Source organism: Equus caballus, chromosome 23 (assembly GCF_041296265.1).
Source record: "Equus caballus isolate H_3958 breed thoroughbred chromosome 23, TB-T2T, whole genome shotgun sequence".
Classification (NCBI taxonomy): Eukaryota; Metazoa; Chordata; class Mammalia; order Perissodactyla; family Equidae; genus Equus; species Equus caballus.
The window spans coordinates 40,409,057-40,426,060 of record NC_091706.1 but is presented as its reverse complement, the minus strand read 5'-3'; the positions used below and the strand labels follow the sequence as shown (position 1 = coordinate 40,426,060).

At 39.1% G+C, this 17,004-nt stretch overlaps 2 protein-coding genes across 6 annotated transcripts in view; both read left to right on the top strand.

The window, feature by feature from the left end:
* Positions 1–49: 49 nt before the first annotated feature.
* RANBP6 (RAN binding protein 6) lies at positions 50–3,372 on the top strand. The gene has a single exon (NM_001257084.1). It carries the CDS (start codon positions 55–57, stop codon positions 3,370–3,372), a length of 3,318 nt encoding a protein of 1,105 aa, NP_001244013.1. The 5' UTR covers positions 50–54.
* A 3,782-nt stretch (positions 3,373–7,154) lies between these two features.
* The window catches only part of BRD10 (bromodomain containing 10), a 106,648-nt gene continuing 96,798 nt past the window's right edge, over positions 7,155–17,004 (top strand). For 3 of the 5 annotated variants that reach the window (XR_002803230.2, XM_023627327.2, XM_023627326.2), the window contains exon 1: positions 7,155–8,231. Coding sequence is in view for 3 of the 5 variants with exons in the window: in XM_023627327.2 (XP_023483095.2) it covers positions 7,639–8,231 (593 nt within the window). In the remaining 2 variants the exon portion in view is untranslated. Of the gene's footprint in view, positions 8,483–17,004 lie in introns of all 5 variants that reach the window. The other 2 variants (XM_070248295.1, XM_023627329.2) reach the window with 2 other exon arrangements.

Below are 17,004 nucleotides of genomic sequence, written 5' to 3'. Positions count from 1 at the left end.
CCGGCCGCAGGCCCGCTCCCTCCTTTCCGGTCGCGGTTTCTTTGACAGAGCGCGATGGCGGCGACCGGGTCTGCAGGGATACCGGCGACCGTGTCGGGAAAGCAAGAGTTTTACCAGCTTTTGAAGAACCTGATAAATCCAAGCTGTATGGTCCGGAGGCAGGCAGAGGAAATCTATGAAAATATCCCAGGTCTGTGTAAGACTACATTCCTCTTAGATGCTGTCAGAAATAGAAGAGCAGGTTATGAGGTGAGACAAATGGCAGCCGCACTGCTACGACGGCTTTTGTCCTCTGGGTTTGAGGAAGTCTATCCAAATCTCCCCTCTGATGTTCAGAGGGACGTCAAGATTGAACTGATCCTGGCTGTTAAATTAGAAACACATGCTAGCATGAGGAAAAAACTTTGTGATATTTTTGCAGTGCTGGCCAGGAATTTGATAGACGAGGATGGCACTAACCACTGGCCTGAAGGTCTGAAGTTCCTTATTGATTCAATCTACTCTAAAAATGTGGTTCTCTGGGAGGTTGCACTTCACGTTTTCTGGCACTTTCCTGGGATTTTTGGGAACCAAGAGCGGCACGATTTGGATATCATCAAACGGTTGTTGGACCAGTGTATTCAAGATCAAGAACATCCAGCAATCAGGACGTTATCTGCTAGAGCCGCCGCTGCATTTGTACTTGCTAATGAGAATAATATTGCTCTTTTCAAAGACTTTGCAGACTTGCTTCCTGGAATCTTACAGGCTGTGAATGATTCATGCTACCAGGATGATGATTCTGTGCTAGAATCCCTTGTTGAGATTGCAGATACTGTACCTAAATACTTGGGTCCTTATTTAGAAGATACTCTGCAGTTGAGTCTAAAGTTGTGTGGAGACTCTAGACTTAGTAATCTGCAACGCCAACTGGCCCTTGAAGTTATAGTGACCTTGTCTGAAACTGCAACCCCAATGTTAAAAAAACATACAAATATTATTGCACAAGCAATTCCTCATATATTAGCAATGATGGTTGATCTACAAGATGATGAGGACTGGGTAAATGCTGATGAAATGGAAGAAGATGATTTTGACAGCAATGCAGTTGCTGCTGAGAGTGCACTAGACAGATTGGCTTGTGGGCTCGGAGGAAAACTTGTTTTACCAATGACTAAGGAGCATATCATGCAGATGCTTCAGAGCCCAGACTGGAAATATCGACATGCTGGATTAATGGCCTTATCTGCCATTGGAGAAGGATGCCATCAGCAAATGGAATCAATTCTAGATGAAACAGTTAACTCTGTTTTGCTTTTTCTTCAGGATCCGCATCCTAGGGTGAGGGCTGCAGCCTGTACTACACTTGGACAGATGGCCACAGATTTTGCACCTAACTTCCAAAAGAAATTCCATGAAACAGTGATTGCAGCTCTGTTGCGTACCATGGAGAATCAAGGTAATCAGCGTGTGCAATCACATGCAGCTTCCGCGCTTATTATTTTTATTGAAGACTGCCCCAAATCATTGCTAGTTCTATATTTGGATAGTATGGTGAGAAATCTGCATTCCATCTTGGTGATTAAACTTCAAGAGTTGATTCGGAATGGAACTAAGTTGGCCTTGGAACAGCTTGTGACAACCATTGCCTCAGTTGCGGATACTATAGAAGAAAAGTTTGTTCCCTATTATGACATATTTATGCCCTCACTAAAGCACATTGTTGAACTCGCTGTTCAAAAGGAACTCAAGCTTCTGAAAGGAAAAACTATTGAATGTATTAGTCATGTTGGTCTTGCTGTTGGGAAGGAAAAATTTATGCAGGATGCATCAAATGTGATGCAGCTATTATTGAAGACACAATCAGACTTAAATAATATGGAAGATGATGACCCTCAGACCTCTTACATGATTTCAGCATGGGCTCGAATGTGTAAAATTCTTGGAAATGATTTTCAGCAGTACCTTCCATTGGTTATTGAGCCTCTTATTAAGACTGCTTCAGCTAAACCTGATGTCGCTCTCTTAGACACACAAGACGTGGAGAATATGAGTGATGATGATGGATGGCAATTTGTAAATCTTGGAGACCAGCAAAGTTTTGGAATTAAAACTTCAGGACTTGAAGCAAAAGCAACTGCTTGCCAGATGTTGGTTTACTATGCTAAGGAGTTAAGGGAAGGCTTTGTGGAATATACAGAACAAGTTGTAAAGCTGATGGTTCCTTTACTGAAATTTTATTTCCATGACAATGTTCGAGTGGCAGCAGCAGAGTCCATGCCTTTTCTCCTGGAATGTGCAAGAACTCGTGGCCCAGAGTATCTTGCACAGATGTGGCAATTCATATGTGATCCCTTAATCAAGGCTATTGGGACTGAACCTGATACAGATGTACTGTCAGAAATAATGAATTCTTTTGCAAAGTCCATTGAAGTAATGGGAGATGGGTGCCTTAATGATGAACACTTGGAAGAACTGGGAGAAATATTGAAAGCAAAACTTGAAGGGCACTTTAAAAATCAAGAATTGAGACAGGTTAAAAGACAGGAAGAAAACTATGACCAGCAGGTTGAAATGTCTCTGCAAGATGAAGATGAATGTGATGTTTATATTCTGACCAAAGTATCAGATATTTTGCACTCATTATTTAGTACTTATAAGGAAAAGATTTTACCATGGTTTGAACAGCTGCTCCCATTAATTGTAAATCTAATTTGTTCCAGTAGGCCATGGCCAGACAGACAGTGGGGATTGTGCATATTTGACGATATCATAGAGCACTGCAGTCCAACCTCTTTTAAATATGTAGAATATTTTCGGTGGCCAATGCTACTAAATATGCGAGACAACAACCCTGAAGTCAGGCAAGCTGCTGCTTATGGCCTGGGTGTTATGGCACAGTTTGGTGGAGATGACTATCGTTCTTTATGTTCAGAAGCTGTTCCACTGCTGGTAAAAGTTATTAAGTGTGCAAATTCCAAAACCAAAAAAAATGTCATTGCTACAGAGAACTGTATCTCAGCAGTAGGGAAGATTTTGAGGTTTAAGCCTAACTGTGTAAATGTAGATGAAGTTCTTCCACACTGGTTATCATGGCTTCCACTGCATGAAGATAAAGAGGAAGCTATTCAGACTTTGAGTTTTCTCTGTGACTTAATTGAAAGTAACCATCCAGTTGTACTTGGTCCAAATAATTCCAATCTTCCCAAAATAATCAGTATAATTGCAGAAGGAAAAATTAATGAGACTATTAACTATGAAGATCCTTGTGCCAAACGCCTAGCTAATGTCGTGCGTCAGGTACAGACTTCTGAAGAACTCTGGTTGGAATGCGTATCCCAACTTGATAATGAGCAGCAGGAAGCCTTACAGGAGTTGCTAAATTTTGCTTGAAGCACTTTAATATCACTTGAATATCATCTACCATAAAAGTAACTCCAAATAAGTGTTGTGAATGACTTCTATTATAACTGAGAGAATTGTTCTCTCCCTACTAAGCAGTTTATATTTCTTCCCTGTGTTTCTCTAGGATTAGTTAGTGTTATAGCCTTGTGTTCACCTTGCATGTTTTTATCTCTTAAATACAGATTTTGATGACAACCTTTGCTTCTGTTGTCTTAGAATGTTTGTCACCTTTCCCCTAGTTGATGTGAAGTATATAAATTGTCGCTGTTTGTCTGAATCATTGATGCTGGATAAGCAATATGCTTGGTTTCATGATGTGCTGCCTATCACAAGATGCTAAGAGCTCACAAAGATAGCATAAGAGAACTTCCAGGACAAACATCTTTGGAATTATGGGTGAAGAATATAGTGGCAGGCTTATTCCTCCTTGATAATACTGGTTTTCTTGGTAATGAGAAGATGCTGAAATTGGGAGAGAGTTTTGAGATATTGCAGATGTGGGGAGTTTTCTCTATAATGTATATGAACCTTTTCATATTGTCCTCCTGAGAAATAGGTGAGACATATCCATATTCTAGTTCCCAAGGTGTCCAGCTGAGAGTTATGAGAACTTTAAAATCTCCTTAGCCAGAACAGTCTCTCTTTTTTAAGTTATCCAGGACTCTAAGAACCATGGTTACTGAAAAGGGTGTCCTGGTACATCTAACATTGGTAGCATGTAACATACTGTAACACAGTATTTGACAAATATTAAGTAATTGATATTTGTGGGAGTCAATCAGTGTTATGTGTTTGAGCAGAATATTGCATTGTGTATGTATGCCATTTCCTCCCTGAAAAGCAATTCAACAAGAAGAGAAGCCCTGATTCAAAATGAGGCTTAAATAGATTTCTATTTTGAATAAGTTCTTAATAGATTCTATAGTAGCACTGAAGAGTATTCTATTGTGAAAATGAAAGGAAAGCAAAATTAATTTTATCTTTAAACATGAAAAAGAAACAGCTTTGAGACCAGTCATTTAGTAGTTTATGCATTATAAGAAAACAGATCTATAAATCTAGGGTTAATTATATTAATTGGAATGTCAGTCTTTAATGTTGAGCTTTTGTTAGGGTAGGATAAAAGCTTTCTACTCAGCAAATCATTGATCCAAAATTTAAAAATAAATACATCTGTCATGATTTCCTGTGGCTATTGTGAGCACTGTGTATGTATTTAGCAAATATTTAAGACCTAGTAAGTGCTTAATAAATGGTAACTGTTACTGCTTTGTTGTTTGTACCTCCACTGTGTTCTTTTTTATGGTTTGGAATTCCTCTTATGTTAGGATTTCCCTGATTCACCCTCTACCAATTCAGATGAACAGGCCATCTAGGCCATTGTGGAAAGAGAGATGAACTTGAGGTTTTTAGATAAGCAATTCCTGTCCATTCCCTACAATTATTTATCATTAATGGGGGGGGAGGACATTAAGTACAGTATAGTCACAATTTTAAGTTTATTTAAGATAAAAAAGTATAGATGAATAAATAGAACAGTCCTACCTCAAGGTATTAATAGAGGTTTTCTCTGGGTGGTAGGATTAAATAATGTCAATTTTTCTCCTCACCTATCTGTATTTTCTAATTTACCTACAACCAACATATTTCTTGTATAATAGATTATAGAAATAGAGAATAGAAATATAATATTTCTTTGTTGTTAAGTTCAAGGACCTGATCCTACTTACATAATAGCTAAGATCATAATCATCATGGCCTCTCCATGACCTATAACTGAAGTTCCTTCAACTCACTCGCACCTCTTTATCTTAATATCCATTAATTAAGAAGCCCTTGATCAACATTTCTAGAAATTCCCTATACTCTTGTGCATGAGGAATTGGAAATTCTTCCAGATGACTTGGAATTAGGCACCTGGAGAATTTTGAAGTATGACAGACCTATAGCTGAATTTTGGCAAACTACTTTCTTAACCTAAGCATCAGTTTCTCCATCTGTAAAATGGTCATAATACCTAGCTCATAGGAGATAATGAATATAAAGTGCTTGGTGACAGAGGGTTCAATAAATGTAAGCTAATATCTGGGAGTCGTGAAATAGTGTTGGTGGCTAAACAGCAAGAGGGGATATTTGCTGGGGTAGGGTGGGTCTAGGTTCTCGGACTTTGTCAAAGGCAATGAGGGATGCCTAGTCAGGCACGTTTTTGGTTGCCAGTTGCTGAAGTAGGACTGGTCCCTGCCTTTGGTCCTGTGAGTTGAGGTACATCTATGGGTTCTGAGGAGAGAGAATGGTGTAAATGCCTCATAGATTACTGTCTGATAAGATGACAGAAGATCTTGAAAACTAGATAATGGACGTGTGTGTGGATGGGGGAAGGTCAATACCCTAAAAACTCAAAAGTGTTTCCACTTTATTTTACTTAAGGCTGCTTTTTAACTTACTGGACCAAAAAAAAAAAAAAAAGCTTTGAAGTTTTTAATTTTATCAGTGTTTGAAGGTCTACACTAATGAGAAGTAAACAATCTCAAAAGTCAGAATATCCAGACCATTTAGTCATATAGCTTTTACTTTTAAAATGCTTGATTTCTAGAATTTTGTTTTTGTGTTTTTAAGTAATTCCAAGTTTCAAGCAAGAGCGTTCAGTGTAAGTAGAAAAAGTAACGTGCATCTTTCAAATAGAACATGAGAAAATAGTAATATGTTTTATGGAACCATTAGTTCCTTTCTCCCCACTTAGTTTAAACAATATGTAAACTAATGTGACTTTTTAGACGTTCTCCAAACAGTAATTTTTAAATGTGCAGTGAGATTGTAAGGCCGTGCTAATGACTATTTAATGCTGTACAGCCTAGATTTGAAATATTTGAAGACTGGTTTTAGTTCCAAGGATTTTTTTTATGAGGTTCTATTCCCTTCATTTATTCTTAGCAGATCTCAAGAATCGAGAAGTGGAAATGTGTTTTTTCATTTTAATAGAAAACATGAGATTACTTTCCAAAATAAGAGTTGATGTTAAGAACTGGGGACAGGAGTTTCAGAAATTCGAATTCTACAAATCATCTCCTTTTCGTCGAATCCTTGAACCTCCTTTCTAAACTTTTCAAAATTCTAGTTTTATATTTTAAAAAACCGGCAGTCACAAAGAGGAGGGTGTGTGCAAAGAAAATGTAAATTTTACAAGACAATACGATTTACATTTTGTGCCTTCCTACTAATTCATTTGCCATTAACGAAGGCTATCTGGCAAGCTCCTTCAGGATTAACTTTAGGTTTTAGGGCTAATAAGGGTGCCACAAAAGAAATAGCCTCTTACAGCACTCGCCTTGAAAAGCTCTTCGGTCTCTGGAAGCGGCTAGTAAAGCTGCGCAGGCGCCTTGCTTCCCTCTCCACTCCTCCCCTTACAGTCGTCTACAAGCTGATGACATCATTCGTCCGCGCAACCTACCAGGCCTCAGGCCTGTAACCGAGCCGAAGTCCTTGCTTTCGTGTAGCTGGGCGTGACGCGACCGGGGTGGGTTGTTCTAGTACGCATGCGCATCGAGGAGAGCGACGGTGCCCCATTCTTTGCTTCTTTCCACAGCTCGCCCCAGTCTGGGGTGGGGGTGGTGCCTGAGTGCCCTCCCCCTTCTCTCCCTGCCCCTCCTCTTTTCCCCCTCCCCCCCGCCCAGCGGGGCTTCTAACTGACAGTTGTCGCCGGGCCCCGTCCGCGCGCCGCCTCCTCCTGCCTGGGTCCCCCGCAGGTAGAGAGGGGCGGGAGGGGGTGTGAAGGAGAGGAGGAGGAGCTCAAGCCGCCGCGGCTCAGCGCTGAGGCCCCCTCCGGGGAGGCGAGAGAAGAACCCCCCCTTCCTCCTCGCCCCCTCCCAGCCCCCTAGCCGGCCCGGGAGGGGGTGGGGCGCCGAGGTCGCGGCGGCCAGGCCCGGCTGGGCCGGTGAAGAGCGGGCGGGCGGGGCGCGGAGGGGTGAGGCAGGCGAGGGCCGCGCGCGCCGCCGCCGCCGGGGGGAGGGGAGAGGAGGGCACCTAGGCTCTCCTCTTCTCTCCCCCCTCCCCCGCGCGCCATGTAACCCCGCCCCGCCGGCGGCGAGCTCGAGACCCCCGCGCGTACCGGGCCGAGCCGGCGGCTGAGGAGAACGAGGCCTGATGCGGCTGGGGCTGCGCGGCACAGCCGAGCCCTGAGGAAGCGGCCCGCGCTCGCGCGTCCCCCGGCGCCTCGAGCGGGCGCTCCACACTGCCCAACCTGGGCTTGCCTGGGGCATGAGCGTGCCTGAGACGCCGGGGGAGATGGAGCCGGCCGGGGAGGAGGAGCGGCCGCCACCGGCGGCCGAGGAAGAGGACGACGAGGAGGAGGTGGCAGCGGCGGCCCCGAGCTCAGGGCCGGCTCGAGGGAGGAGCGCCTCCTCGCAGGAGGACGCGGACGACCAGGAGGAGGAGGAGGAGGCGATGGTGGTCGGGGGCGGTGGCTGCAAGGAGCAGGAGCTGACCTACGAGCTGCAGCAGGGCTACCGCATCCTGGGCGAGTTCCTGCAGGAGAAGCACCGGGGCCTGACCGCCCCTTTCCTGCAGCCCTTGGGGGGCGTTGCCGCCAGCGAGGAGGAGGAGGCCGAGGGGCCGCGCAGCGGGAGCCGGGGCAGTCGCGTCCACCCGCAGCAGCCCGGGCAGTGCATGTGTCTGCTGAAGATGGAGGAGAAGTTCGCCAGCGGCCAGTACGGGGGCATCACCGAGTTCGTCGCGGACTTCAGGCTGATGCTAGAGACGTGCTACCGCCTGCATGGAGTGGACCACTGGATCTCCAAACAGGGCCAGAAGCTGGAGATGATGCTGGAGCAGAAGTTGGCGCTTCTCTCGCGGTAAGTGAGCCCCGTCCGGGTTGGGACTGACGGACTGACACAAACACACCCTCGCACGTGTCCGAGGATGGGTTGGGCCAGGGGCCGGGGGGCGTCGCTGATAGGTGCGGAGTTGGTACTGGAGAACCCCGGGAGGAGGAGCAGCGCTGGGCGGGGGCCCGCAGGGGTGTGGTGGGTGCGGGCTGAATGAACCGAGCACCCAGATGAAAAGAAGCTGAGGAGGAAGCGGAGCCCTGAGCGCCGAAGAGCAGGTAAAATTTGTAGATGTGAAATGGTGCCGGTCGGAAGAATTACAGGGGTAGGCAGGGGAACAGTTTTAGTGGGGTGGAAGTCGGACCTGCAACTTTCAGACAGTTTTAGCATGACACTTTTAAAAGTTTTTAGGATGAAATATTGTTAGAAAAATAATTTTGCCTCATGTTAAAAAGGTGGTTGTTTCGATCATTAAAAAAATTGTATCCTTTTACTACCCGTGGATGCCATCGGAGTTTTATGGTGTTATTAAATGGTTAGTGATTACTCTGGCGTACTCCTGATCTGTTCTCTCCGCTTCATCTGAGCAGACTGAATTTTTGCAACAATAGTGCATCAACACAAAATTTTTATACTTTTAGACATTTGTGTTTATTCTACTAGAAATCTTAGGCAATTCAGATAGCACGTGCTCCTGGTGTACGCCACTTGTATATCCAGAGTTAATTATTTTCTTTGGTAAGAGGAAATAATGTAACACAAGAGGATACTAAAATAAACATATTAATTTATAACCATTGTATAATTGATACAAGCCAATTTATCAAGTGGAAATTCTTCAGAAATAGAAGAATAATTTGACTCTTTACTAGCTGAAGTGAACTTGAACAAGTCGCTATACCTTTTGCCTCAGTTTCCTTATCTGTAACATGGGGATAAAATAGTACCCACCTCATTAGGTTGCTGTCGGATTAAATGAGTTATTCAGTATAAAATCAACAGTGTCCATCCCATGGTGAGCTCAATATAAATTTTAACCATTATAATATTGGTAGTAGTGGTTGAGTAAGATGAATATTTTCCTCATATCTGAAACTGGGTATTGTACTCTGCTTTTATGGAATAGCTTCTGAAAAGTTGTGTTAATTGCTTTAGTAATTTTAAAATAATCTAATCTGTCACTGGCTTCCCATGTACTGTTTTCAGGACTACCAGTGGTTTCTTTCACTGAAAACAGTAGTTAACATAGTGCTTGACTCAGTAGGGGAGCTGTGTTTAAACTAAGGAACCTCTTCTTGACTCCTTTCATAAAGTAGAATTATTTGGTAATAGAATAATTATTCACAAATTTTCTTTGTAAGTTACTTTTAATACTTTGTTTAATGACATTATATTTGTGTAGTGTGTTTGTTACCCTTGTCTCCACAGTGCTTAAAGTTATGACTCACATGAAAAATAGTCCATTCATATGTCATTATTTTTAAGTAGTAAAATATACTCCAAATTGATGTCACAGATTTTAGACCTGGAAGGAACCGTAGAGTTCATCTAGTCCAAGCATCCAGTTTTACAGATGTGGAAACAATTTAGAATGAGGCAAGAGAAGGGCTGCATGAAAGTGCTAAGAAGTAGCATATAGGTTTGAATGAATTATAGGTGTTTTCAAAAGCATTGTGTGTATAATAAATATTTTCTGAGTCCTACAAAAGAGCAGGGAGACTATTTCTCTTATAAATTTCTAAATGTTTAGAATCATTCTCAGTGGCTAAATCTCAGAATACTGTATTCTCATATAATCTAATCGCATCTATACTTAGGAATTAAACTTAAAACATTTCTGTTGTTTATAAACATAATAATGTATTTCTAACATTCTTAGTCCAAGAGAGATGGAATTCTTGCATTTTAGTAGCAAAAAGTAATATGGTGGTCTCAAACAGATAAAGTTTTGAATCCCTTACTTTTTTTGAATTTGATGTATGTAAACATTTTGTAAATAATAGCTTTTCCAGACCACACTTGTAGATACTAGGATATAATTTCTTTCTCTGAACTAGCCTAAAATCTGAGTCATCACTAAATGCTTTGAGTGGGCACAACTTTGAGAAAAGTGTAGGTTTTAGCTGTTTAGTATGCAGTTAGGATATATAGATATTCCAGAACAATATTCTATAGACTGTCCACATGAATATAATTTTCTGCAAATAGATGTCTCAGATACCTTATTTGTAAATAAGTGGTGTGTGGTATTTTAGTAATAAAAAACACTTAGATATTATCACTTAAGTTTTATTTTGTCTTCTATGTATTTGTAAGATACTGAGTTAGCTCTTATTTTCAGATTTACTGTAAGGAGAACTTTACAGGTCTTCCGTATACTACTGAGTCTTTTAGTGAGCAAAAAATGAGGTACATTAGATAGAGAGGATGCCACATTATCATTATAGAGTAGTCCAATGGCATTAGTACCTTGGACACAATGTATAATTTGAATCTCAGTTTCTTCGTCTGTACAATGAGAGCGGTAGGCTAGGTTAGTTGATTGTACGAATAAGTGTCTGCCAGAGGTAGACATTCCAGTCCCTGAGATCAAAAAGATAAGTTCCCTGCCCTTAAGTGGTTTATAGTTGAGAAGGGAAACAGACACTTAAAAAGATAGTGATTCTATAATGGACATATAAAGAAGGTACAAGGGGAACTTAAAAAGGAGACCTAAATCTGAAGGGGAGGGAGTAAGCATAAGGATGGCAAGTGAGAGGAGGTAAGGAGAAGAGGGAAAGAGCCTAATTAATAGGAATCACAGAGAATTTTATCCTTGAACCAATTCTTGAAGGAGTTGAAGATTGCCGCTGGATTTTTTTGGAGGGTTTGAGGGGGGCATTCCAGAATGCTGAACTGCAGTGAATGCAAGGCATGAAATAGCGTAGTGTTTCTGTGAACTACTCTACTCTGTATGGCTACGGTATGGTCTGCAGAGTATTGTCCGCACCCCAGGAAGTGTGCAAGATGATCGGTTGGGAAGAGGGGAGAAAATATTACAACTTTGTATATTCTGTTTTTATTTTATCTTTTTAAAATTTTGTTTGCTTTTTGTGGTGTTTATAATAATACTACATGTATATAATCTATGAATAATTTTTAAGTATAACTTTATTATTTTATAAATACATGTTAGTAATATATAGCAATATGTTTTATATATAATATTTGTGATAGAACTAGGACTAAGACTTAGATAACATGTCTGGTTTCGAGAAAGTTATCTTTGAGAAGGGATCTTGTTTGTTTGAGACGGCCGAGAGCAACAGCAATTAGTTTTAGAAATAGGGAGAAAATAATTTATCAAGTGGAAAGGAATAGAAAATACTTAATGATTAGGAAGTTATGTGCAGAGCTTTAGAAACTGTCAAGTATTAGTAAGAATTTTTGCCTCTTTCAAATTTTAAATAATGATATTTTTGAAAGCTTTTAACTTTTAAAATATTTTTGAAAGCTTTAAGTATATTGCTATGTAGCCAGAAGGTGGCTTTTCCTCGTTTTAAAAGACTGTAAAGAAGAGGCATCACCAGTGACCCCAACAGAGCTAAAATTAAAATTCTAATTTTAGCTATTTAAAATAATATTTTGGCAAAAATAAGCTTGAATATAATGTATCCTTGTTAAAATTATTCCTGATTTGTGAATTAAGTTGCTGTTAAAAAATGGTGCATGTAATGAGCTTTTTAAAAAAAGAAAAAGACTTGCTTAAAATAAACCTAAAGATTGTTTAGTTTTATAATTGCTTTTTAGTTGGCAGAATATTTTCCTTGGGGATGAGAGTACAAAAGCATCATTATGAAGCCTCAAAAATTTAAAAATAGAGATTTCCAAGTACAGTTAGTAATTGAAATACAAATGAATTTTGTAGACCCATTTTATTCCCCTCCTAAGTTAAATTTGAATTTTCTTTACTTGCTTTCCTCAATTAAGATCAAAGCCCAGAAATTAATTGAGAATTTTAACAAGATACTTCTTTCTGCCTAGTAGTCTAACTCCCTCGCCCCTGCTGGATTCTGTAATTCTATCTTTTTAATGTAAATCTTTAAAAATTTGAGACCTGTGGTAATAGAATCTGGATTTACCTCTTGTTCAGAATTAGAGAATGTTAGAACTTGATACTCCATGTAGTTCTATTATAATTGCCATTTTAAAGTCATATTATTTAGAGAAGGTTCAGAAAATGTTTAAGTGCAATGATGAAAGGATGAAGGATTTCAATTAACAAGACTTTTATTGAGCATGTGCTTTGTTCTAGGACTGGGAGAACAGTCCCTGCCCCCAAGAGGTTTCAAAAGATGGTACACACACAGTTATGATAAAAGGTAGAATGTGTTAAAACTTGTTCCATTGTCAGAACACCTGGACGTCATGGTACTGTTTGCAGAACACCCTGAAATATTGATATATTTAGTTGTATCGTATGACTTTGCTAGGAGGTCCAAAAGGCTTAAAACAAATTATCAGAGGAAACCCTTAATTAAAGAGATTTTATCTAGTACCTTAGTTTTTTCCCCCTACAAACTGGAAGAATGTAATCACATTCGGATTTTGATGGTACATCTTGGTTCAGCTCATGAAATGATTGTGTTCCAAGGGCACATACTTTGAGGACTACTGTGATGAGTTTTAATCTAGAGTGTTATGGTAGTGCAAAGGAGGGATAACTACTTGTGAGGGAGAGCGGGCTGGAATTGAAAAATACTTTGTTAGATTTTATTCTAGAGGTCATAGTTTTGGAGGGTGGGTGAATATTGATAGGTGAAGTTGAGAAGTTCCTGAAACAGTTGTTTGACCTGTTCTATGATAGGTGGTATGTAAAGCCCTGTAGATACAGTGATGACATTATCCCTTACTTCAAGGTGATAGGTAAACAGAAATGAACAATTAAAGGTATGGAGGCAGGAAAGTACAGAGTATTCCGGAAGAATAGAGTGTAGGATGATGAGGGCCTGTAGTGGCAGAGAAGTCTAGAAAGATAGGCTGTGGCAAATTGTGGAGGACCTGGAATGCTTGCTAAGGAATTTAGAATGTAGCCAGTGTAGATCCATCGCAAGTTTTAGTTAAGAAAGTGACATGATTTTACTAGTATTTTGAGGTTTGGAGGCTGAAATAAAAGAAGAGAGAATGAAGAAAGGAAACCAATTAAAAGGCTATTGAGTTAATTCCATTAAGAGATAATAAGCAGTCGGAATAAAAAAGATACAAAAGACGTAAATTCAGCAGGTTAAGGTGGTAAAATGGCAAGCTGTTGGATGTGAGGTCTGAAGGAGAGGATGATGTTCAAAATGAATTTGAGCCCACGTGATGGTGAAGCTGAGGGAACGTGAAAGAAGGCATTCATTTGACGTTACATATGCAGCTGAGAATTGTTAGAAGGCTGCATATGGAGCTCAGCAGAGTGACTTGGGCTAGATTAGAGACATTAAACTAGGAATTAACCTGCGGAAAGATGATGGTTGAAGAACTGGGAGTCAATGAGATTGCCTAGGATAGAGTTTAGTAAAAGTACAAAGGGAGCAAAGGCAGAGCTTTGTGTGAGGATTGACTGTCTTCAATCTGGAAAGATGAAAGATGGAAGAATGATTAAAATTAAGAATGATTAAAATATTAAAAGTTGAAATGCTTAATTGAGAAGAGGCAGTTAATGAAGCTGAAAAGAATTTATTCTGGAGTAAGTAAAAGGTATTATTTGGAATAAAGTAAACTTAGAGACTTTACTGTTTTAGGAGGTTTTGTTTCATTTGAGAATACTAATTTGAGAACGATTTAGATTTAATACAATAAAAATGCCCTAATAGATTCTAATGTATTTTGCCTTATAGTCTATTTCTTACTGTATTTGTGCCCTTGTATTTATTTTTATTTCTAAGAAAAAAAAAACTAGAGAAGGGAGGTGGAAGCATGTTTCTGGAGAGAAGATTGAGTTCCTTTCATAGTTGTATTTTAGTTTTCAAATCATCTCAGGTTATTGCCATAAAATTAGAGGTGCCCAGGACAAATAATAGCTGTTTTCATTTCCAAGGAACTTGCATAATGATATGAAGTTTTAAAATACGTATTAAATTACTCGATATTCTTCTTCTTTATTTTTTTAATTGGGAAAGACTAATAAACCCCAATGGTAGTATTATCTGTCACCAAGCCCTTTGTTATATCATCTTCCACCTGGGACCTGTGAATGTTCCAGAATTAATCATGTTTAAAAGTCAGGGTATTAAGTATATACACTTTGAAAAAAGACTTAGGAAAGCCAACAAAATGTTAATAGTGGCTATTGCTAAGTAGAAAGATCCTGAGTATTTTTCATTTTCTTCTTTTAATTTTTCTATATGTCCTAGATTTTCTGCAATAAGTGTATTACTTTTATGGTAAAAAAAAAAGATTTTATTTAATGGAAATTAGTATTTGCGACTTTGAATAAGCTATACTGTTGGTAAAAAATAGAATTAAAAATATGTATCACCAAAGTTGTAAGACATTATACTCATGTTAAATGTTGTAACTGGGTAGTGGAACTATGGGTGATTTTTAATTTTCCCTTCCACTCTTTCTAGTTTTTTCTACAATGACCATGTGTTACTGCTGTTATTTTTTGAAATACCATTCACGTTATAAAATCTTCAGATTTTGTAAGTGCAGTTTTAAGGACATGGAGTAGATAATGCTAAGGACTCACCCCAAACTTTCATGTTTAAAGCTTTTGAGTACAGACGTCTGAAAGTATCTTCAGACAAAAATAACTCTTCCCATTGCTTCTTTTATATCTCTTTAAATGTTAGTATGTCTTGGAAATCAGACTTGTTCATTTCTTTGTAGACATTCCACTACAAGATGAAAAAGATGAGAAGGCATCTTTTACATTAAAAGTAAAACTACTTGACTGTATTTTGTTAAGTACTAATACTACTCTTCTGTGAGAATTTAAGCCTTCTAAATTAGAAGCAACGAAAAAAACATTGTCAAGATATAATGCAAAAAGTATTTGAATTGTTATTGCAGTATTTGGGGCATCTTCTCTTTCCAAAGGACAGCTTCTTCCCTTTCTCAGATACATCTCATTTGCTAGACATGAGTTTTCTTTCAAATGGTAACATCTCAGTTTATAGTAAGTATGTTTGAGTTTGCAAAAGCTTTAAAGGTGAAAAATTTTATTTAAATTTTTCAATCTATACTAGCCTACTACATTGACTTGTATGGTAATTGTGTACTCTGTGCTTTTTAAGGTTGATATCAAAAAGAAAATCTCTTTCACAAACTGTGCATGCAGGTAGAATATTGGGATTATTTGCCTTATGGCATTTCATGTTTTATGTTTCTAACTGCTTTTCAATTTCAGTGGTAGATTGCCTAACAAATACAGTAAGGGACACCAAAATTCTGCTAAATACACAATTCCTAGTGAATCAGGGGCTTTTCTCATATTTAGTCTAAAAATAAGAACAGAGTCCACTTCATTTTGTACTGAAGGAGAAAAACATACCATCTGAAAAACTTATTACCTAGAAATGTTTTCTCATAGAAACAATTATAAAGGTAGATTGTTTCCATGTTAGCCTACAAGCTCAATTTTTAACATTCAAGTTACTGAAATTGGAAGATAAAAATATTAGAATATAATCAGTAAACAAAATTAGAGACATTTTATATTTGTCTTGAATACTTGAGGAAAAGCAGGTTTAAAGTTGACACTCTTTCCTCCGATAAACTTGTTTCCTGGCTCCCTCACTTTCTTCTCTGACACTACCCCTATCTGAAGCCTTTCCCCAGGATCCTATCTAAAGTAATATCCCTCTCCCTGGTCATTATCTATCCCTGTTAACCTCCTTTGTTTTCTTTCGTAGCATTTATTGCAATCTAACATATAATATGATCTAATTACATATATCTTTTTCTCTTCTCTCACTACCATGTAAAATCTATAAGGCAGGGAGTTATTTCTGCTTGATTTGTTGCAGTTTGACTTCTATAAATGTTGACTTGAAATTAAGCAGTAGGTGGTTATAAGTTCTAAAGGTCATTTTCAAAGGTTTTGGGGGGCATGTCTCTCAAAGTGTGTTTCCCAGATCGCCCTCTTTAGAATGGTGTTAAAAAGCAAATTCCTTGGCCCCAGAAAAGCATGCTGTATTTAAATCTGTTAACTCAGAATCTCAGAGGGGGAATTAGGAATATACAATTTTAATAAGCTCACTAAGTGATTTTTATACACAATAAAGTTTAAGGACTGATGCTTCAGGGTATAGTAACACTGTTTCATATTTGATTTCACCTCAGAATTTAGAGTTTTCTTTTCATTGAAGTATTTTTTAGGGCTGCTTTTACACTTGTCAAACCTTATAAGCATTTGTATTTTGGGTTGTAGCTGGAATGTTGGGAAGGGAGGAGAGAAGTGAGAAGCAGATTCATACACTCATGTCTTCACGTGGAATACAACTGGCAAAAGTAACTGGTAAAAAGTGAGAGGTAGTGTTGGGGCGGGCGGTGAGGAGACATAATGCTAGTTGTTCACATTCTTCCTCTGCAAAAGAGCAGAGAGACCTTGATCGTGAGTTTCTCATAGAATATTACACAATCTTCTATTTTTAGATTGGTTTTTATATTGTTTTAAACTTTAATTAGAGAATTTCTGACATGTCAAAAGTAAAACAGAATATTTGAACCTTCATGTGCCCATTACTCAGTCCCCAACAATATTTATTCATGGCTGCTTCTGCTCTATCTCCATACCTTCTATATACCCTCCTTCTGTATTATTTTGGGATAT

Excerpts from the sequence above, each read along its gene's own strand:
- RANBP6 (NM_001257084.1), top strand. The coding sequence starts at position 55 with ATGGCGGCGACCGGGTCTGCAGGGATACCGGCGACCGTGTCGGGAAAG.